The sequence below is a fragment of the Epinephelus fuscoguttatus genome, linkage group LG10 (assembly GCF_011397635.1).
Source record: "Epinephelus fuscoguttatus linkage group LG10, E.fuscoguttatus.final_Chr_v1".
NCBI classification, from domain to species: domain Eukaryota; kingdom Metazoa; phylum Chordata; class Actinopteri; order Perciformes; family Serranidae; genus Epinephelus; species Epinephelus fuscoguttatus.
In genome coordinates this window covers 43,445,114-43,467,866 of record NC_064761.1, presented here as the reverse complement: position 1 = coordinate 43,467,866, position 22,753 = coordinate 43,445,114, and the positions used below count along the sequence as shown (strand labels likewise).

Genomic DNA, 22,753 nt, shown 5'->3' with positions numbered 1-22,753 from the left:
AACCTTGAACTGATAACTAAGGACAAATCTGGATCCCATTGCTGGACTAGTTGGGAACCACTGGTTTATAGTGTACCTTTCACAATGACTACATGTCAGTTCTGACAAGTATAATGTCCACACCCTAAAGTCATCTAATGCACTTGGAAAAGACTGGGTATATGTTACCCTGACAGTGTGACGAGTATGTTCACCCAGAGGGACCTCAATGGAAATGAGCCTTTGTGCTTCATTGTGTTATCCTGACTTCTTCTCTTACAGTGAAAAGTTGTGGATGGTACCAACAGAACCGCTCTTTACTGTCCCCATGTTTGGTCCCCCCTCTGTTGGGGTACCTAGCACACAGATCTGGTACTTAAAGGTGGAGCTGTGAACACGGTCACTCTGCTCAGGGCTGAGTTGTGTCTGGTTTTGAGGCTCATGTAACCACTGTTCATACTGTGGAGAGTTTATATGGTCTCTTCGAATGTTAACTTAAATTAAAAATGAAAGCATGACATTATGTTTTGTTATGTTTTGTCTGTATTCATCCTCTCAAAACCATGCATGTGCATGATATAATATTTTATTATAATCAATCCAGTAGTTTTGAATAGATTTCACTCAGGACCAAAAAAGACAGACGCTGACCCACATCAACAGTTATAGCATGTTCTGGAAATCGTTGAGCAGTAATGTAAAATGTATGTGATTTGCAGTAAATGGGCTAAAACATGCAAACACACCATTATGGTCCTCTGAGAGTCTCCAAATGTAGAACCAAAGGTCAGTTCTCCTCCCCAAAACAGCACAAGCGGTCTTTATATAAATGCTCTCCAGCACATGGTAAACACATTTTTAGACTTCCAAATGCACACAAGCCATCACGTGTTTGTGTTTCATTAGCTATGAAAAGCCGAGAGGAGTTAAGCTCAGTAAAGGCGCCTCATTGGGAAGTGACTGTAATCTGAAGCTGCAGGAAATGGAGGTAAGGAAAGCAAAGGGATTATGTGTTAAGACACAATGAAAGAGGCGAGTCAGACCTTAATTACTGTCACAAAATTCAGTGGGTGGACGATTAGCGCTGGTCACACGAGAGCAGTTTGAGGTCATTTTTACTACAGGGCTGCCTTGAAGGTCCACCGCTTTAGCATTTAGCTCTTAATTCAAGAGACTGGGGGGGAAAAAAACAGCAGCGCTTTCCTAATTTTTCATATTTTCCAATCCAAGCTGAGGAAATAGTTCTTCAGTATCAAGTATCTTTATAGAATCAGGCCTGCTGGTCAAAAAATAGAGCAACGTTTGGCATGAGATCAAAATCAACAGGTCTAGATTTGTTTCCCAGAGAGTGCAGCCCATACGTGAACCTGCACTTCATATATGTCAGAGGTTAGTATGGACAGAACTGGAGCGTTGGCAGACAAAGATACTGCTGGTGGAGACCCCCTGTTGAACACAAGCAACGAGAGGCAGGCATGGAGATTGTATTTTCGGAATAATAATATAGCACAGTGACAGCAGATAGAACAGTATGTGAATGAAGGCCTCGACTGGAGACTTGTCCCATTGACCAGACTGGAGCGCTGCAGCTCTGAGCGGCGTGCTGCTGATCCTTCTGTTATTTCAGTGTGGAAACGTCAGGAAAATGTTGTTTCTGGCCGGCGATGAACACCAGGAAACGTCTGATACACACACACATACACACACACACTCATGTATCAAAATTCCCACAGCGCTCTGGTAGTTTTGTTTTGTGTCATGTGTAATTGGGTTTAGATAACCCTGCTTTATTGATGTCTTTTAATATTTACATTGGAGTTGTAGCACAAAGCCTGTCGCCTTAGCTAGAGGCTAAAAAGCACAAAAGTATTGGCTGCTCCATTGTATTTTGGTTTTTATATGGTGCTGTAACTTTCCAGTAGTGCTCCTGATGTACTGAGAATTTGGTCGAAGTAAATGTGTTTCAGCCCCTCTGAAATCTTTTTCCCCATGTGACGTGTTGTTGTAATATTGACCCCGTACTGCTGTGGACGTTATGTTGGTTCAGTTCCATGAGTCACATAATAACAGACTAACTAAACAATAAAGTCGACCAGTAGCTTCAGTTCACCATCAGAAAGGGTTTTCTGACAGCAAGGTAAAGCTGTAAAATGATCTAAATATAGCATACCCTACTGATACTCATCTTCAGGTTTGATACTCAAATCTAGTCCCCAGTAGGGTGCTGGGTGGCTCCCCTACAATTTTCTGTTTTTTTTTTTGTACTGTTAATATACATTAAACCAGTAAATCCCAACTGGTGGTCCAAAAGTGGTTCACAGGTCCATTCTGAATGGACCGCAAGTGACTCTGACATTTGTCAAGTTTGTAAAAAGCACACATTATTTTTGAAATACAGTGAATTTCCTGCACAGAGCTTTTATTTTGAAGTGCTGTTTCCTGCTGTAGAGTGAGTGACTAACAGACAGCTACTTGACAGAGACAGTAAAATAGCTCAACAACATGGTCAAACACAAGTACGATGCTGAATGTATTAAATTGTGTGGATCATGAACTGATGACTGAGGAGAAATTTGGACCCCAAGGCCGGACCAGTTGGGAACCACTGCATTAAACTGCTTTGATACCACTGTGCGGCAACCGCCCTGACAACCGCCTTTCCCCAAAAAAGCTTCCAAGGCTGTAATGAAGGCCAGGTGCTTCAGTGAACATTGGAAGTGCAAGCTACATGGCGGCGTGTAAATATCTGCACAATGCAGCAAGACTAGACAATATAAATCATTCATTAAATTTCTATGTATTTGGACAGTTGATAGTCATTTGAAGTTTGGTAGAAATACGTTTGTTGGCCTTATAAATTGCTAGCGCTATGTTGTGCTACTCTGGCTGTTCAGACACGAACATTATCAGCTCCTGCTCACCGTCTTTCTGCTTCTGTGATGCCACCCCCTTCCATTTGATTAGCCAAAGCCAGGCGGTTACCGCCAGAAGTCTTAAAGGATAACTTCGGTATTTTTCAACCTGGGCCCTATTTCCCCATGTGTATGTGTGCGTATGATTCATAGGTACAACTCGTTCTAAAATTGGTTCAGTATTGAGGGAGGCGGATGCAGCCGGGAGCCGCGAAATGAGCTAAAACGGTAACGGGGGCAAATGCGTCCCGTATAAGTTTGCGCAAAAAAAGCACTTTTAATGCGCAAACTTATACGGGACGCATTTGCCCCCGTTACCGTTTTAGCTCGTTTCGTGGCTCCCGGCTGCATCCGCCTCCCTCAATACTGAACCAGTTTTAGAACGAGTTGTATCTATGAATCGTACGCACACATACACATGGGGAAATAGAGCCCAGGTTGAAAAATACCGAAGTTATCCTTTAACACAATGAAGTATGCTTTGTAAAATCCTAGAAACGCCCCCGCACACCTCCCTGCCCTTCCACATGCAAATGAGGAAAACCTGAGGCAGAGACCTCCCTATCTCCCTGCCCTTCCATGCGCCTACAGGGGGAGGGAGAGCAGCAGCAAAGACCCCCCGGGAACAGAAGGAGCTGGGGTGGAGGCAGGTTGCAAAGCAGCTTGCAGAGGAAGCAGCAACAGTAGGCAGGCCAGATCAGTTCAAATAGGGTGTCCTGAATGAAATTTGCCAATTGCTTGCATAGAAAGGAATCATGTGATCTATCAGCTGCCTCCCTCCATCAGTCAGCTGATCCATCAGTTGACTGGGCTGTTTGAAATCAGCTGATGTAGCTGGGATGTGAGCTGAGCTTGACATCATGTCCGGCCTGAATTAAGGCTGTGCTCAGTTTTGATGAGCTTGGACATCCGGAGGGAGCTCGGAGTAGAGCCGCTGCTCCTTCGCTTCGAAAGGGGTCAGTTGAGGCATCTGATCAGGATCCTCATGGGCGCCTTCCGCTTGAGGTGTTCCGGGCACGTCCCACTGGTAGGAGGCAGACCCAGAACACGCTGGAGGGACTACATATCTCGTCTGGCCTGGGAACGCCTTGGGGTCCTCCAGGAGGAGCTGGAAAGTGTTGCTGGGGAGAGGGACGTCTGGGGTGCTTTGCTTGGCCTGCTGCCCCCGTGACCCGGCCCCGGATAAGCGGATGAAAATGGATGGATGGATGGATGGATGGAGAACATGAGTTACTAATCACCACTGATGCTGAGCGCTTAGTTAGTTTGTCATTTTGTGACTTCAGGAGCTGAGCTAACATGGTGTCCACCGCAGTAGGCTACCTCGCTAAGCTTCTGTGTCTCGATACTCCTGTCTGCTCCTCCACACTGGGAGCATACAGACTGCAGGACTCACTGTGGATCTATTAGTGTTCTTACAGTACAAATGCAGTATTACACTGAATCTGTCACCTGGTTAAAAAAGATAAAACAGCATCATGTTCCACCTCCAAGCTCAAATCCTGGAGCTAACACTTTTCTTGCTCTGCATGCTCACTGTCAGTGAACACTGTGTGTGGGGGGCGAGTGGGGGATCAGCACTGTAACCGACGTCACCGCTTCTTGAGACCGGTTGAGTGGGAGTTTGCAAACCACAGAAAAGAACATAGATGGACCCGCCCTTTCACTAAAAAATTAATACTTGATTCCTGGATTTTTCTCTGCTAACATCAAAGCGTCTCACTTGCTGCAGTTTTGTTACATAAGATGTGATTAACATGGTGTGAACAATAAAAGCCAGTTATATAACACAGACTTTGAGCAGCAGTAAAAGTGCCCCAGCTGGTTTCTCCGAGTAGTTAACTCGGTCATGATCAGATAACTACACCAAGCTGTCCAAGTGAAGCAAACTAAGTGGAAGCTTTTGCTAATGTGGCTAAAAACCCAACACGTCCTCGTCCCATTGTCTGCGTTTAACAAAAAAAGCTGCATGTGAAGTGACCAAGGGTTTGCCCATTTTTTTAACTCTACTTTTGTGAAGTCACATCAAATGAAATGTGGACAGAAACAAGTTGAAACTGGTTGTTCTACTCTGCTAAGTGGTCAGTTGGAGGCGGCTTGTTGGCGCTGCGTCTGTCCAGCTGAAGTCATGTCTGTGACTCAGAGTCTCAACGTCTCTTTCTCCCCTTCCTCCATCATTCATTCATTCATTCATCATTTGTTCCGACAATTAGTGTGAACTCTGTCAAATTATAAAATAAAAAAAGCTCCATTTTAATTGCATATGAACTGAGACTCTTCTGTCTTGTGTGGCTGATATTGAAATATCACCACTGTCAGAATTTAATAGGCCTTCTCTCATAGAGTGATAAAGCACTAAAGAAATGGAAATTCCAGTTTGGTGGGAATTATTGTGTCTTTTATTGAGTGGAATAAAAACATGCTTCCAATTAAGCTGGTATTTTCCTCTTGTATAAGCAAACAATGTTTGGTTCCCATGAATACAGAGGAGTGAATATAAAATAAGATGTGTTCATGCTAACACACTGAGCTGTTGTTCACCGTTTTAACCTTCTTGAAGTGTGTATCGCACATTTGTGTAACCTGCTGTGTCCGTCCTCTCTTTCAGATTGGAAGTCTCTGTGTTTGGGATGAAGCGCCTGTGGGACGTTCACTTCCTCCTGCTCATCCTCCTCTACCTGTTAGGAGCCGTCACATCACAGGTCAACCCAGGTCTGTGCCGCCACGAGACGCCAAACTGTTTTCTTCTGTGCTATGATTTAGGTGTTTGCCGGTTGCACAAAACACCATAAGTTAAGATTTTCCTTTTAGTCCTAGTTAAGGTTTCCATCCCTACTAAGGGGAAATAACTATGTGTACCAAATTTCATGGCAATCCATCCAATATTTGTTATGACATTTGATTAAAAACTACAAATGTCAATTGGCACTAGATTAACAGTCAGGGGCCAGTTGCACAAAACACCTTAAGATTTTCCTTCAAGTCCTAGTTAAGGTTTCCTCAGAATAAAATCAGTTGCACAAACACCCTTAAGTCTTCTTCTTAAGGTTTCCTTGAAATGTTCATTTAAGTGTTTATGGTGATAAATTAAAAAAACAGCACACCCTGAGAAGAGTGTTCTGCGACCAGGAGAACCTGATGGATACACTTTTGTTTTTACACTTTAGATTTGAATGAATTCATTTTTGTTGCTTCTTCCTACAGTTGTTTTCCTTAACTAAGGAAACCTTTTAAGGGATTCTGTGCAACTGTGTAATTCCCGCATTTAAGGAGAAATTAAGTCTTAAGTGTCATACTTGAGTAGAAAACTTACGGTGTTTGGTGCAACCAGTCCGAGGTATAAGGGAAAAAATGAAGAGAGGAGTTTACACACTTCATCAGCCTCACGACAACTCTTCCTTGTGCCTGGGTCACATGTCACTGAATAAACCAATCAGAAGCTGGGAAGACTGTTTGCATGCTGCATGCAACATTACGTACTTTTAAAGGGCAGCTGCAGCACCTACTGAAAGTAAAAAGAAGAAGTATGTGATTTGGAAGGCACCCTGGTTTAAGTCACAGACGAGAGTATTCAAACATGTAAATATAAAGTGGAAATAAGAATAAAGTCTAACATTGAATATTAGCGCTGGGCATAAGAATAAATAAATCATAGGAAGACAGAATTTTGTTGCATCTCGAGTTGAAGTTGAGATGTTGAGAATAAAGTGGAATTTCTGAGAGAAATCTTTATATTTCAAGATTAAAGTCAAACTTTTGAGAATAAATCCAGCTACAAGTGTTAGTGTATATGGTTATGGTGATGAGGATTTTGAGGAGACTGTGGTGAAAACTGCGTCCTTTCATCCTTTCAGAAGGAGATACCATACAAACTTGGGGGAGGTGGCCACATTCATGCAAACTGAAATGTCTGGCAGTCGACAGATGCGAGGTTATCGATGGCTACACCTGTGTGCAATATGGATAGGACATGTTATAGTCTATCACGAGGCATTTACTTTATTCTCAAAATGCAAAAAACCCCTCCTGCCATGACTTATTTGATTCTATGTCCGGTAATTTCCACTGGGGATTTTTTTAACCACCAGTATTGTGCCTAATACTTCACTGTTTTACCAGCCGTTGGATTCTGATGTAGTCCAAAGAAATGAGAAAGGAGTTTCATTCTTAGTGTATTGAGATGCATTCTGGCAGAATTAAGCACAATGATCAACTTTTAATTGTATTCCAGATTTCGTTTTTGTTTCTGTAGTCCCCAAACGTACGTAGAAATGCAGGAAATCTGATTCACATCACCTTTGCCTGGCGCTGACACTTAAAGTTTGACGTGATTCTTGACGTGCATCTTTATTTTCATGATGCAGAATAAAAAGTAAAGAAATCTCCCTCCTCTCATGTTTCCCCTCTAATACTCATTCTGACTGCAGTGAGATCATATTTGAGAGTTTGTGAATACATATAAAATGAGTTTTGTGAGTTTTGGGTAGTGTTTGTTGAGTTTGGTGCTCCAGTCCAGTCCAGACTGCGACTGAGTCCGATTTTGGATAAGTGCTGCTTTGTGGGAGCCGTGTGGTCCCCTCTCTCTGGTTTGGCCTCTTTGATCGTGGCATGCACGCCTTTCTCCAGCTCTCCCTCCACTGTACGGGTGGTTTTTGTGATGCCAATAAAAAAAGGGCCCAATAATTTTTTAACAAGGAAATGGAGTAGCAACATTTCGTGGGCAGAGACAGGGTTAAACAGGAACCAAAGAGAGACGTCGGGTTATTGTTGAAATAGTAGAAATACTGCAGATATCTGCCAGTAAAAACTCTGATCTGGCTCCTGTTTATGACTTCAGTCTCAGAGCTTCTGTCATCACGCTGAGTTTTCCTCATTGTTGAAAGGATAATGAATGTCATGCGCTCACAACTAAACAGTCATTAATGATGGTTTCTGTCAGAAAGGTTCAACACGGAGTGCACAGGTCACTCTGACCTCACTCTGCCAAGCTGTGTTTAAAAAGAAAGAAATAACAGTGGGAAAAAAAACCGCTCCATCACTTCCACATCCTCCCGCCTCACTCCACCCCACTTCCACTTTCAAAATAAAACTTATGACATTATTTTCCATGCTGTTATACATTATAGAGTGTATGAAAATAAAAACGAACACGAGGTTGTGATGCCAGGCTGCTGCTGAATCAAAAGTACAAACATTACTTTTTAAAAAAAACAAACTTTTTTCTGGAGCCCAAACTATGAGTCATTCTCGTCTTCAGTGAGTGAAATACTGGAGAAAGACCTTTTAACATTTAACCAGTGGTGGAAACAGTGACTGTAAAGATCAACAATGGCTTTAGTGGAAAGAATTGACACAGCATAGTATCATGATATCTTTGTGTGGCAATATTGTATTGTCACACAGTAACAAGTATTGATTTTCTTCATTATATAAATTATTAATATTACACATACAAATTAAAGTTTAGGTAGCAATAATATTGTATCATGGATCCTCTGCTGATTCCCACCCCTATTTAATACTAGTTAGACTTCTGAGCCAACATATCCACAATGTAATGTTGACTAGTCAGAATTGAATTTTACATATCTAGAATACCATTTAGGATTTCTATAATGGAAAAAACAATATAGATATTTGCAATGAATATGTCCACTTGTAGGAATTTAATTGTTGATATCGTGATTTAACAGTTTCACGAGGTAGTATTGAGTTGTAGATATCATTAAGCAGAATTGCAACCAGTCAAAATTACATTTATTGATAAAATTATAACACATCAAAATTAAATTATACATATCTGTGATGGAGTTTTCATGAAGATAAAAGGTGATTAGTTGCAATAAAGTTACAGATATCTACAAAGAACATTTCCCCTCCTGCAATCAAGAATTAGCATGTTGGCTAGACAGAAATTAATTGTAGATGCCTTTAAGTAGAACTAGGTCTGTGCGATATGACGATATCTATCGTGTGACGGGAGAAAAATGTCTGTCGTTTCATATTGTGCTCTATGGTTTATATCGTTGTGATGCAAATTACACTTTTTAAGGCAATATTTTTCATCATTTGGACGTTTTATTGATCTGATTCCCTCTCTTCACTCACTCTCTAGCTTGCTCGACCACAGCTGCTCGCTCTCTCTCTCTTTTTCTCTCGTCTTTAAAATAATTCGGTTGCCCGACTCATCGTAATATCAACAAACGAGGAGAAATGTCCTCCTCTCGTACTAGTAATGTTTTTGTACTCCCTCGTGGCAGAGTTTGGCATGCCGGACAACTTTTTATTCATTGGGTTAAAATGTGCTTTATCGGGATAGGTATCGTTATCAGGATATGAGATTTTGGTCATATCGCCCAGCCCTAAGTAGAACTGATTCTAGTCAAAATTAAGTTATTGATATGTCAGCTTGGAATTTAACTACTAAGAACGTAATTTCAGATATCAGAAATTAATTTCATACTAGTGACAGTTTGGTTTAAGAGATCTACAGTTCCTTTTACACGATACGATACGATTCAATGCGATACGGTATATTTTATTGTCCCTGTAGGATATTTGTCTTGGACTCAGGAGCTGCACAAGTATTGCTGCCTTACATTAGTAGTCCAGAAGAAATAAAAAACATACACCATTAAAAACAACAAACAAACTGTGCAGTATTGTACATCAGCCTCTCATGTATTGCTTAACTTGTCAGAATTATTGCATAAATTGTCAAAAAATTAATTCCTGTTTGTCAAAAATGTTATTATAGATATTTATTGACATTGCTGATTTCGGCTACATATTCAAAATGGTTATGCTAATTTAAAAGTTGGACGGACATATCAGAAATGCTGATATCTCCATTAGTCACGATCCCTTTTCAGCATGTTGAAATTCAACTGTACATATTTGTAATGTTGTCATATTTTTCATTACTTATATCTATTATTAAATTAATGATCAATTAAGTCAATTAAATTATTCAAATTATTGTCGTCTACATCTGAAAATATATTTGTAAAGTGTCAAAATTGTTTCACAGATACTTAAAATTAACATTTCAACATGTCAGATAGGGATGAGCAATTACACCGTTATGTGTCCGTAAATCTACTAAATCATCTGTATCCATGTCTGTACTTGGAATGGGCGGAGTTAAAACAGAAGGGGGTGGGGTTTGTAGTGAAAATGGGTGTGGCCGAACCAGAAGTTGTTATGAAAACCTGAGACTGATATGGGTTGATCAGAAGTTTATTTATTTATTATTTATTAGAAATCTATTGACAAGATCATCACAGAATTGAGCTTTGAGCTAACGGATGTTGACATATTTAACGTGGATGATACTCGTACTTGTAAAAAGCACATTATCCACAGCAGTTACTGGTTTCATCCCAGTAATCGGCTCAGCCCTAATGTCAAAATAACATTGGGGTTTCCACGAGTGAAAACTAAATCGCTTCTAGATTAAATGTTAAAGGGCTCGACATACAAATACACACACACACACACACACACACACACAAATCCGGTCTTCCCCTGTTTGACATTCATTTGTTCTTTGTGCCAAAGCGAACAAAGTCAGAGAGAGAGTGGAGAGTTTTATGGGGAGTTTCAAAAAAGCGAGGAAAGAAATAGCGAGGGTGAGCGAGATAGAGATCACAGCGAGAGTTTATAGACGGAGTTTCAAGTTAAATAGTGTGTGCATGCTGTGGTTAACTTCATGCATATGTCTCCTCACACATATATATATTAATAGCTATATTTCTGACCTATGTGACCAGATGTGTGTGTAATGTAGGAGCTTTAAACATTTTCTATAGAGTCATTCAGCACCGACACTTTTCACTGTGGATGTTTTATGAGGCATCTTCTCAACTACACTTAATTAAGTATCGGAGAGTTTGACCCTTGTGGGAGTGACTTTCTTTGCTCGTCTCTCTTCTCACTGTGTTTTTGTGAGTGAGTGTGTGTGTGTTTGTGTGCCTGCTCGCATGCATATATCCGCATGCACACGCATACTGTGGATCCAGCTATCCCACTGGAGTCTGTGGCTAATGCATACCAGACATTCTGACAGCAGGAAAGTCCATTGAAATAGGCTCTGTCTTTCTCCCCGGCACTTGTGTGTGTGTGTGTGTATATATGTGTGTGGGGCTGTGTGTGTGGTGTGTGTTTCCCAGTATTTGACCACTCATAAGTCATGGAAAGGACTGTTTGTGCATCTGATCATGGTCAAAGTTCAACAAGTTCACCATTAAAGACAAAGTTGTGTATCTGTAATCTGACCCGAGGGATACTTCACTCAAAAACCACCAACGATGATTTTTTAGAATGATCACCTCCAGTGTCGCTAAAAGCTTAAATCTGAACCTGCTCTAATATATGGAAGCAGGATATATCCACCCATAATTCTGTCTAATGCTTTAGTTCTGCTGCATTGAGAAGAGATTCATTTTTCCACAGTCTGGAAATATTCATGGCTGAATTTAGTCGAGCTGAGATGTTGAGTGATGCCAACTTTCCCCTGTTTAAAATTCCCAAGCAATGGAGTTATACCATCCCTGTCTTTCCCATTTTACTCGTGAGTGGGCGAACTTTATTTCACTGTGGAGGGGGAGGAGGTGTGGACATGAGCGGAGGCCTGTGCAGAGCGGCCAAATATCAAGCAGTGCTGTTATTGTGTGGGCTTCTTCCTGTGGGGATGTTTAGAGTAAACCTTGAATGAAAGAACGAGTGAATGAATTAATGGATCAGAAAAAAAAGTACACATCTCTGTATTAACTTTACAGGAAGACTAGATTTTGAAAGAAGAAATCTGCCTCTGATGTTATAACATTTTAACATTATGCTATGTTTTAACATGGCACAGATAAACATTATATAGTTAGTTATAGCTGCTGTTAATAGATCTGCGTTAACTTTGCATCGTGTGAAGGTGCCTCCTTGTCACTTCTGTCTTTTTGCAACCAACAGAAAAATACCTAAAAGGTGTTTTGTGTCTGGATGCATTACCGACAGGGTAAAGAACCTGGAAATGGGTTTTTCTAAGCTGCCAAGCCAAAAACTGATCTTTTGGGAAGGCAAAGGGGGATACAGGCAGTAACATGTGAGGCATCAGCAGGAAAACTGGGTGATCCTGACACTCATAACTAAGTTACAGCTGCGAATTTGGCCGGACAACAGCAGAGGTTGAAGCTAGCTGTTAGCGTAAATGATCATCTTACCAGGTAATTCAATGAAATAGGTGTAAATATCATTATAAGTATTTCACTTGTGGCCATTCAGTGGGAGTGAGGAGAAGAAACATAAAACAAAGTTTTACTAGACTTCAGTAGCAGTGGTTCGCCTGGAGTCTCTGTAGCAAGGCTAGCTATGGATCCTAAATCCCAAAAGTAAAAGTCTTGGAGAAATATAGAGGATTTAATAGAGTGTGGACAGATTATTTTGTTTTCACCACCAGTGCTGCAAAATTAACGTACAAAATAATTATAAAGAGCCCACTGCAGAGTCGCCACCTTGTTATGAATCATATTAATGAAAGCTCCTTTAGACCTTTATAAAGATCAAGTAATGTTGATGGGCTAATTTACCTTTATTTATTTATTTTTTTGTGGCTCCTGAGTTGAAATATCTGCCTCTTTAGCTGCTGAATGCTGGCGAGAGTGAATCAGAAAATTAAAGTCACAGGCCGTAAAACCACAACAATGAAGTACAGCAGCCCACTCGCCAGAAGGAAATGTTGGCATTGTACGTTTTTGCCAACCACGAACAGTTTTGCTAACACCGAACTAGGCTTGTCACAATACCAGAATTTCAGTAGTCGATACCAATACCAGTGAATTTTCACGATTCTTATTCTCACATGCGCCACTGGCTGCGCACATGTGAGTGATTGACGGTGACAACGTGTGTGTCAGCTTCGTCGAGTGTACCAAGTGCAGCGCGATGCTGGTATATGACAACAAAAAGACGGGGACCTCGACACTTAAGAGGCACATGACGAAGGCTTGCCATGGAAAGAAAGACGAGAGTCAGTCTCCAATGTCCACGTTCATATCCTTAAAAAAAGTCGGGTTTAAACATGGCTCAGGCTCATAATTACTGTTAAAGGGCCGGGCCGGGCTCGGACAGAACATGCACGGGCTCAGATGGGGTCGGGCTGGATTTTTTGTGGCCCGATCTAAGCTCTAGCGCTTGTAGAAGCCATTGTTTCTAGCAAAGACGATGGAGAACAGGCGTTCGTCTTCGGCGCTCGTCCTCAGCGCCGACTGACGCGCGTATACTGCCCCCGTCAGTTCTGGCAGGAATCAACACAGCGCACTGAGGGCAAAGTTGTATCCGGTACTTACGGTAACGAAAAAAAAACAGGTACCGACGTATTTTTTGCGTATTGGCATCGACTTGGTACCGAAGTATCGGTTCACATGACAGCCCTACACCGAACACATTTGCATGTGTCTCAGGTATCATAGCAACATTACTAAAGTGACGTGGCCTCTGAACTGACTTTGTATCAGGTGATGGGGGATTGGTGGATGACATGTCACTGAGGCAAGATGCCAACTGACCAACAAACAACAACACCAGTTGCGTTTAAGTGACACCTCGCTGCTTTTCAAGCGGCTTGTTAAGCACCTAAAGTTTTTTTTTTTAGCGACCTGTCACTGTTTTTCCAGTGGGGTTAGTGCCATTGAAAGCAGTTGTCTTTTGCTGAGTCATTGCTGCGTATTCTGCCAGGATAGTGCAACAAAAAGTGTTTGTTTTTTACAGCCATCTCTGTTTTCTGCCAGGATAGTGCGACGACAAGCGATTGTTTTTTTTACCGAGTCATCACTACGTTTTCTGCTGTGACAGTGCGATGCAAAACAGTTGTCTTTCACCAAGGCATCACTGTGTTTCCTGCTGAAATAGTGCAACAAATAGCTGTTGTTTTTTATTGAGACATTGCTGCATTTCCTGCCAGGATACAAAGAAAACTATGTTTTTTTGAAGAGACATCACTTCTTTTTTCAGCGGGGATTGTGCCCCCGTGTCAGCTACGTAATAAGGTGCAAAAGTAATGGTTTGCAGAGATGTACAATGCCAACATTTTTTCATGTTTGATAGGTTTCTGTGAGTTTGTCACTACAAGCAACCCCTCTCTTACTATGTGTAGTCATTAATTGTTCACATAAAAATATTGATTAGTGCAGCTTTAAAGCAACTGAATCAAAAAGATCTTGAGTTTTAATCCCGTAATTTCCACTCGTGGTCACACTGTAGATAATACATGCAATAAAGCAGACCGTACATTTATGAGCAACACGACCAAAACCTCCCTCAGCGGACAGGTATTATGTAGCAGATGTGAACATCAACTTGCATGACTACAGAGCGTGTGTGTGTGTGTTTGGAGCCAGCGGTTGGACAGCAAACACTGCAGAACAAACCTGCCTTTCAGTCGTCAGGGTGCGGTAAAAATCAAGAGGTGAGAGAGAGAGGGTTTGGTCCATTACTCCTTCATCTCTCTCTCCTTTCCTCCGCCACACAAGGCTGGTATTTTTCCACCTTTTTCTAGGTTGATATTTTTAGATACTGTGGCCAAACGTTGAGTCTGATGGGTGGTGTTGATGTGTGTGTGAGTAGGGGGGCTAGATCTGTGTGTGTGTGCGTCCAAAGGAACACACTGGCCTGCCCCCATTGCTCACCCCAAGGGTCACCTCTGAGTGGGTTGGGTAGATAAATAAACACAGCAAAAACCAACATTTGGAAGAGCGGTTACACATCCGGCACGATATACACTGAGAGCCGTCTCTCTGACTCTCTCGAGGATGTGGTTAAAGACTCTGATAATGACTCCTATTTTCATCAATTATGTCCCAGGCAATTTTCAGTGTTTTTCCCAAAGTGATGTTGCATCGTCTGTGTGTGTGTGTGTGTGTGTGTGTGTCACCATATCTTCCTGGCAAGCCTTCAGAGAAAAATTACACAATTTATGCCACCAGCTCATACCACATGCCATAAACACACTCATCCCAGCGTTTCCACCAAGAGTACTTTTTGTCTTTATGACAATGTGTCATCTCAGTGTGTGAGACCGTGGGCGTAGAAGATGATGCACTGCGGTCATTTCTTTCTTCGTCTCGACAGTGATGCCAGTTTAGCAATTCTGTTGCTAGATTTAGAACTTCTCAGTCTACCCTTTCCTCTCCAAAATGCATCTTTTATGTGTTAGTGGAATCAGTTTTAAGTGAACTTAACTGGTTACAGTTATTTACAGGGCTGCCCCCGACTAAGACTTTTCCTCGTTAACCAACAGTCCTCATCAGGGTCCATCAGTGGACTAGTCGCCTGCATGTTTCTGATATTGCTGTAATGATGAAATGATATATTTTGGTGGTTTGAGTTGGAGGTGTGAGAAAGAATAGTATCAGTAACATTGTTAACACTGTGCTACATTACAGAGAAATACAAACCGTACTAATGAACCTTCATTAATATAGGCCTATATTTTATCTCCAAGTGCACGTCACACACTGAGCGAGCCGCCTGTTAATGACGCTGTGGGCTAATGGGCATGTAGCTACTTCCATGTTTCACATGATACGTCATGTTTGTAGTCGACCAATGAAGATGAGTTTACATATCACCTTGGGTTCGTCCTTCACCTTCTCAAAATGATCCCACACTTTGGATTTCCTGCCCGACATGTTATTAACTAGCCTGTGTAGTTTGGATTTAGTCCATGTGGTGCATCTTTAGACCAAGAACCAGTAATTTCAGCAAGGCTACAACTGCTCACGTGTGGTTTTATCATAGATTTTATAATGTAATGAGGAAAAAAAGAATGAAACAAAGCTATGATGTGTTTCAAATAAACAGTTCTGATTAGGGATGCACAATAGCGGCACGTCATCAGTATTGGCCGACATTGTCTTTAATATGAAGTATTAGTGTCGGCCAATGTGTTTTTTCTTATTTTGCACAATGCATGAAAATTATATACATTGAAAACTATTGTATTTCATGTCTCCATCTGCTGGTGGGCCATCAGGATAAGAGTATGCATGCATAACATGATGTTAATTCCACTATAGAAGAGACCTGATGATCACTAAAATTAGGTAGGGGTGAGGTGAGGTGAGATAATCCTGTATTCGTCCCACAGTAGGGAAATTTGCAACATTACAGAGCGATGGTTCAAACAGGAAATGACTTACGGACAAAAAATCCAATATTGTGCATCGCCATTTCTGATCTTAAAAAATAAAGACTCTAACAAATGCTAAATCATATTTTTTGCCGAGATGGCCAGTCAGTTTGAGTAACGTCACTATGTATTCATACTGACGTCATGACACAATGACATCACGTTATTTAGCAGCTTATAGCAACAGCGACCTGTCTGTAGCAACTTCCCTGAAAATGAGTCCGCAGCGCTGCATCTTGATGTCTGTTTACACTCTGTACCTCTCTGTGAATGAGACTCATGTGCTGCTCTTCAGGAACGGCAGCCACCTCAAACCCCATGACCCTCTGCACCAGGCTGCACCAAAGACAGATACAACATCAAGCCAGCGATTATGATTCCAGCTTTTCCATTTTCAAACGTTGACATTTCTTGTCATCTTATCCTGCCCTGTTTCGATTTGAAATCGTTTATTGGAGATCTCTGCTGTTTCTCTTGAAGCAGTTTCTGAAGATTTGTGTTTTACTACAGCTATCATACGTGCAGTCTGAGCGCCGCACCTATCATTAAAATGGTTTCGTAATGATGCAGCCAAGGATACCGCTAATATGCCGAGAATATGAGAAGAGTTTTTTCTGTTGATGTGGTCTGCTTACAGCTGAGGCGATCCAGTGCGAGGAGAGAAACAGGAGTGGAGGCGTGTAAACATTTGGGGATAAGTGATGAGGGCTGCAGTGAAGGGGGCAGCGTGGAACAAAGGTTAGAGAGGACAAGATGAAAGGACAGAGGAGGCGAGTGCAGACATCTGGAAGAGTTTTTGTTTGTGCCTCCTTCAAGCTGTCACTGTGTCACTGCCAAGTAGAAAAACCTGCGTGCGTGCGTGTGGTTGCATCTACGCCTGGTTTTGTGTGCACAGACATGTGAGCGGCGTATCAGGTCATCGGTCCCAAACCTTCGGGGGATTTTCACATCTTGACTTTTAAACAAATATTTGGAGGAGATCAAGAAAAGAGGAAGAGAGAAGAAGGAGGAAAGAAAGAGCGAGAGGGGGACAGAGAAAGCCTTGAACCTCGAGCTCTGCTGTTGCTGGCATCTTCTCAAAGGTTTTTCTGTGAGACAAGGGGCCAGGCGAACGGGGTCAGTCTCCCTTTAACTTCCGACTCCAGCTCCACTCAAAGCCCCACGCTATCACGTGCACAGGAATCAAGTTTTTCCAAAGGCTCTTTCATCCATAAATGAGGCTAACCTGCGCTCATATCCTGTTAGGTGAAGTTATCAATGTTCGGCCAAAAACACAACATCAGCCCAACCCTGTAGATAATGTGCGACGGTAAAGTGCCCTTTCATTTTGCTCCTGGAAACACCCAGAAATCAGTAGATTCATTCAGAGCCTCGTAAAAGTTAATAGATACCATGTTGGCTGTGTCATGCTCAGTTAGCCGCTAGCCAGCTGGGCCTTAATGAGATGAAGACTTTCTAAATCATGCCGTTAACTTTTATCACCTCTCGCCACTGAAGGGGGGACAGAAGAAAAGAGAGAGGGGAGAGACCACACAGGAGGACAGAGAGGAGACATGAGGGGGTGGACGGGCATGCAGGAAACAGAGGGCATATTGCTTCTATTGACCGCACAGTGGGGGCGTGATGGGCTGAGACCTGCCAGCTTTACCACACACACACACACACACACACACACACACACACACACACACACATATACACACACACACTGTAACCAACTCCTGTACATGTGCTTGATACCAGCACTGTTTGGACTGGCAGAGACACTAAATGGATCCAGCTTATTATTTCAATAAAGCAACCACAATTTGAGTGCAAGGAGTGTGTAGTTGTGTGGGTGTGTGTATGTGTGTGTTCAGTCCTCTCACATCACCACACCCCACCCCGACATCCAGCACTATCCATCACTTTTTGCAGGTTTCTTGACAGAAGCTGGGGATTAAGTAGTTCTGTCTTAGAAATGTCTGTGAGCGTCTGGTGAATGTTTGAGTACGGTTTCAAATGTTCAACGCCGACCAGCGCTGTGGTTGGTCTGAGAGGAGTGAGGGGAGCTGCGTGTTTCAGAGGGTGATAATCCAGGTAGCTTTAAATACCAGGGGTGGAAAGAATATCCTGCTTAAATAGAAGCATTGTTACAGACATGAGCAAGTAGAAGTAAGAGAACTTTACTCAGTAAATGTAAAGAAAGAGCCCCCATGCAATTCATGCAACACTTAAAGGGAAACAAATGTTTTTTTCCACCTGGGCTCTATTTTCCGATCTACTTTTGTCTAAATGAGTGATAGGATGTTCAATATGTGACATGTCTCCAGTATGAAGCTAGGGCTGACCTGCCTGCAGCCCGTGAGCACGCGCTATGTTAAATAATAGGGCACTCAGACAGCGTCAAACAACGTCAAAATACGTCCACTAAAAGTGCATTTTTTTCACACAGATAGGCTCGGATTGTTAGTATAATTATCTGACAACATAACGGAAAGGAGAAATGAACGTGTGTGTTTACCTTTAGCTGGATTCAGACATGTTCCTCTGCCTGTTGCTGCTCCCTCTCTCTCCTCGTCCGCTCTTCAGTTTCAATGAGCTCTGCGTCCGTGTACTCCGTGTTCAAATAAATACGGGCGCTCATCAAATTCAAATGGCTCATCCAGATCCAGTTGGTCAAAATCGAGTAAAAATTCAGCCATGACTACTCCAAACTGAGTGACTTCTCGCGTTTGTAAGGTCACTCCAGCGGTAACTTCCTGCAACAACTCCAATCTCGCGAGACGTGAGATTTCATAGCCAGGCTTTCACTCTGAGTGAGTGTTTTGACTTGCCACAACAAAACTGTCCGAATTTTTACCCAATTTTGACCAACTGGATCTGGATGAGCCATTTGAATTTGACGACCGCCCGTATTTATTTGAACACAGAGTACACAGACGTACACGGACGCAGAGCTCATTGAAACTGAAGAGCGGACGAGGAGAGAGAGGGAGCAGCAACAGGCAGAGGAACATGTCTGAATCCAGCTAAAGGTAAACACACACGTTCATTTCTCCTTTCCGTTATGTTGTCAGATAATTATACTAACAATCCAAGCCTATCTGTGTGAAAAAAATGCACTTTTAGTGGACGTATTTTGACATTGTTTGATGCTGTCTGAGTGCCCTATTATTTAATATAGCGCGCTCACGTGCTGCAGGCAGGTCAGCCCTAGCTTCATACTGGAGAAATGTCACATATTGAACATCCTATCACTCATTTAGACAAAAGGAGATCGGAAAATAGGGCCCAGGTTGGAAAAACATTATTTCTCTTTAATACTTTTCACTGGCACAATATAAAAAAACAAGTATATTGAATGTTTTGAGAAAAACATTTCACAAAGAACCTTTTTTTTAAGAATAACTAACAAAACAATTTATCAAAAATAATAATACTCTCTGCAACAGGCCCTTATTACAGCCAACTTTTGAACATTATTTCAAGCATTATAAAAAAAAAAGAGAAAAATGAAATAGAGTAAAATATACAGACGTAGCGCAGGCAGTGAAATGTGGGCACAGTAATAACTAGAGGACATTTACAGAACCTGACGTCTACCAAACTGATAACCATCGTTCCTTTATGTGAAATCATTCTCACAAGTTTCTTACTAAGAAAAAGATGGAAAAAATTAAATACTAAATATCTTCCTGAATGTGCCATGGTTTATCTAGTCCAAAACTACAATCAAAAATGGGCTAACAGTAAATTAGAATAGAATTACTGCTTCAGATTGGACCGAAAAAAACACTGCTAAACAAAAAAGCTACTCATTTGCAACAGCTCATGTAATTAGTCACTTCCCTCTCTTGGTAAAATGCAGGATGAGGGTGGCCAAAGAAACATCAGGGTCCAGCTGTTCAGAGGTAATCTCTAGGATTGGATGAAATCTTGAAAATGAGTTGTTCAAAAAAAAAGAAAGGATTCTAAAATCGCATTAGACCACGTGATCTAGTCTTGGTTTTGATTTGGATCAAACTTTCAGTATGTGTAGTTCAAAACATTTTAAAGGATTGGAAGATGATCCAAAAAAATCAGCATTATCCTGAGCCAGGCAGAGGGGTGGATTCAGGATGGATTTTAAGCAAAATGTAATAAAACTTTCTAATTGGTCAAATATACATATATATATAGAGAGAGAGAGAGAGCTCAATTGGACCTGGATGAGAAGGCTCATCCTGTGTAAATGGAAGGACTCTTCACCTCCAACATGTGGACACTGGATTAAGGATGTTATGTATTATTATTATTTACACTTTGGCAACCATTTTTATCTTTTGTGCCAAATATGGAAGCTGAAAAATTGTAATGAAACATGCTACACTGCCCTACTTATGTCACACAAGTGAATTCATGTCATCATTTTCAGTTTTTTGTCTCTTTTTCCTCTATTTTGGATTCCCTTTGTCGGGCCTGGCTTTCTTTGTTCTTGTGTTGATGGGTGGGTGGGGTTGTTTTTTCATCCTTATTGGTTCTGTGTTTTCTTTCAGTACTCTGTATATCTTAATTTGAAAATTAAAAAAAACCATAAAATAATCCCCACATAGCTGTCAATATCAAACAAAAAAAGATTTAAAGTTGCCTACAATGATAGGTGGGTTAGTTGGCAGACTGCCTACATTGTGATGTGTCGTCGATTAAAACACAAGTTATCCAGATTTGGTGATCTTAAAAAGTTTGTATGTGGATCAGGCTGATTTAATCCAGTGTGTATTTCAAAAACTAGAGCAGAAGTAAAATGGATGATCTGATCCTGGAGAGAAACACATCTGGATCATTCTCATCCAGATTCGTTTTGTTTTTCTCTGAGTGATCGTTCATGTGTTGCCCTTCATGACAGCTTCCATATTCATCCGCTCAGTTGTGTTTTAATCCGACATGTTGTTGTGTCTCAGGTGTGTGTCGGTATCCTCTGGGCATGTCAGGAGGGCAGATACAGGACGAGGACATCTCTGCCTCCAGCCAGTGGTCCGAATCCACCGCTGCTAGATATGGCAGGTAGGTCTCTCATTCACAGACACACACTCACACACATGCTTCATAGCATGTTTACCCTGATAATGAGTGTGTGCATGTAGGCAGGTTATCCTGCAAGGTGCCTGTTTATTTGCAGTAAGCCACAAACTGGGGTATCAGTTCTGCTTACAGCCACATGATTAAGGAGGCTTTTGTGTGAATGTGTGTGCAGAAACACTTGGGTGGCCTTCAGTAAGCATCAGGATAATGATGTAATACACTTTCCCATCCATCCTCGGCTGTGTTTTCAGTCTCCCCTTGCTCCCCCTCGCCGCTGCCAGCCCCTCGCCCAAAATTAACACTTTAAGATGAATTTACGACGCAGGCTTCCACCGAGATGTTTTTACAACATGCTCTAAGAACTGAAATCCACCACCGCACTCACTTTAACTTTCCTCTCACCTTTTCCTCTCCATCCTGTCCTAGTTTTTCTTCTCCCTCGCTCTCTTCCTCTTTCCTGCTGTAATTCTAATATGAACATCTACCAACGTTATTTCATCCTCTCCCTCAACCTCCTGTCCTCTCGCTGTGTGTCTCTCCCAGGCTGGACTTTGAGGAGGGCGATGGCGCATGGTGTCCAGAGATAACAGTGGAGCCAGACAGCCTGAAGGAGTTTCTCCAGATTGACCTGCGCTCGCTCCACTTCATCACCCTTGTAGGCACCCAGGGTCGCCACGCGGGAGGCATCGGTAATGAGTTCGCCCAGATGTACAAGATTAAGTACAGCCGCGATGGAAGCCGCTGGATCTCGTGGAGAAACAGGCAGGGCAAGCAGGTACGTCGACCTGTCAGACAGCACTTTACACTGTCTGTGGTGTAACCCAGGTTTTCTTGGCTTGGATGTCACTGTATAATCTTTAGTTTATAACAAACCTCTGATAAAGATGCCTCGTGTACTGATACTCATCACCTGTCTTCAGTTCATGCTTTTACAGCCTGTCATTGTTAATACGTGCTATGACTGTGTTTATGGTTGTAATAGAGATAGTATAGGACTGATTCATTAATTCTTTGTTATCTGTAAATGATAGAGGGAAGTCATTATTGAGCTTCTTCATGAGGTCAAGGTTTGTTTGTCTCTGGGAGTGCCCTGAACTGGTTGTCCTCTCATATCCTCAGTACATTTACATGCACAGTTAAGTAAAGCTACAGTTACAGCTCAACTGGGACATTTAACTGGCCTACTGTCCTTGTCCCAGTATACAAGCACGGGAGGGGAATCCATTTATTGAGCCAAGTATGTGCGACTCCTCTACGATAGGTGGAGATATGCCCCCTTTCAGCTTGTTAGTATTGGACCTTTTTCCTGTTGACCTATTACGTCACAGACCAAACAATGGACAAACAAGTTAGCTACGGTTAGCTAGCAGCTAACTGCTACCATGGTGGACAACTTTACAGCTCTGTACATTTGTATACATGCAGGAAGAATTTGACTCCCAGTCGTATTATCTGGGTGCATTAGTCTGACTTTGAGAAATTCGATTTAGTACAATTTCAGTCGGACTAACATGTTTACATGTGTTTTAAGGGTCTGGTTTTAGTCGGACTAACACAATAAATCGATTTTCTCTAATGTGATAAAAACGCGCTGAGTGTTGCTTGGTCTGTCCTGGTCTGATACTGCAGCTCTTTCCTG

At 41.9% G+C, this 22,753-nt stretch overlaps 1 protein-coding gene across 2 annotated transcripts in view; it reads left to right on the top strand.

Annotated features, from left to right (window-relative positions):
• ddr2a (discoidin domain receptor tyrosine kinase 2a) overlaps positions 1 to 22,753 on the top strand; it is a 61,542-nt gene that overhangs the window by 23,266 nt on the left and 15,523 nt on the right. For both annotated transcript variants that reach the window (XM_049588248.1, XM_049588249.1), the window contains 3 exons: positions 5,500 to 5,603; positions 20,994 to 21,096; positions 21,658 to 21,889. In XM_049588248.1, coding sequence (XP_049444205.1) covers positions 5,522 to 5,603; positions 20,994 to 21,096; positions 21,658 to 21,889 — 417 coding nt within the window. In that variant the 5' untranslated portion in view covers positions 5,500 to 5,521. The remainder of the gene's footprint in view (positions 1 to 5,499; positions 5,604 to 20,993; positions 21,097 to 21,657; positions 21,890 to 22,753) is intronic.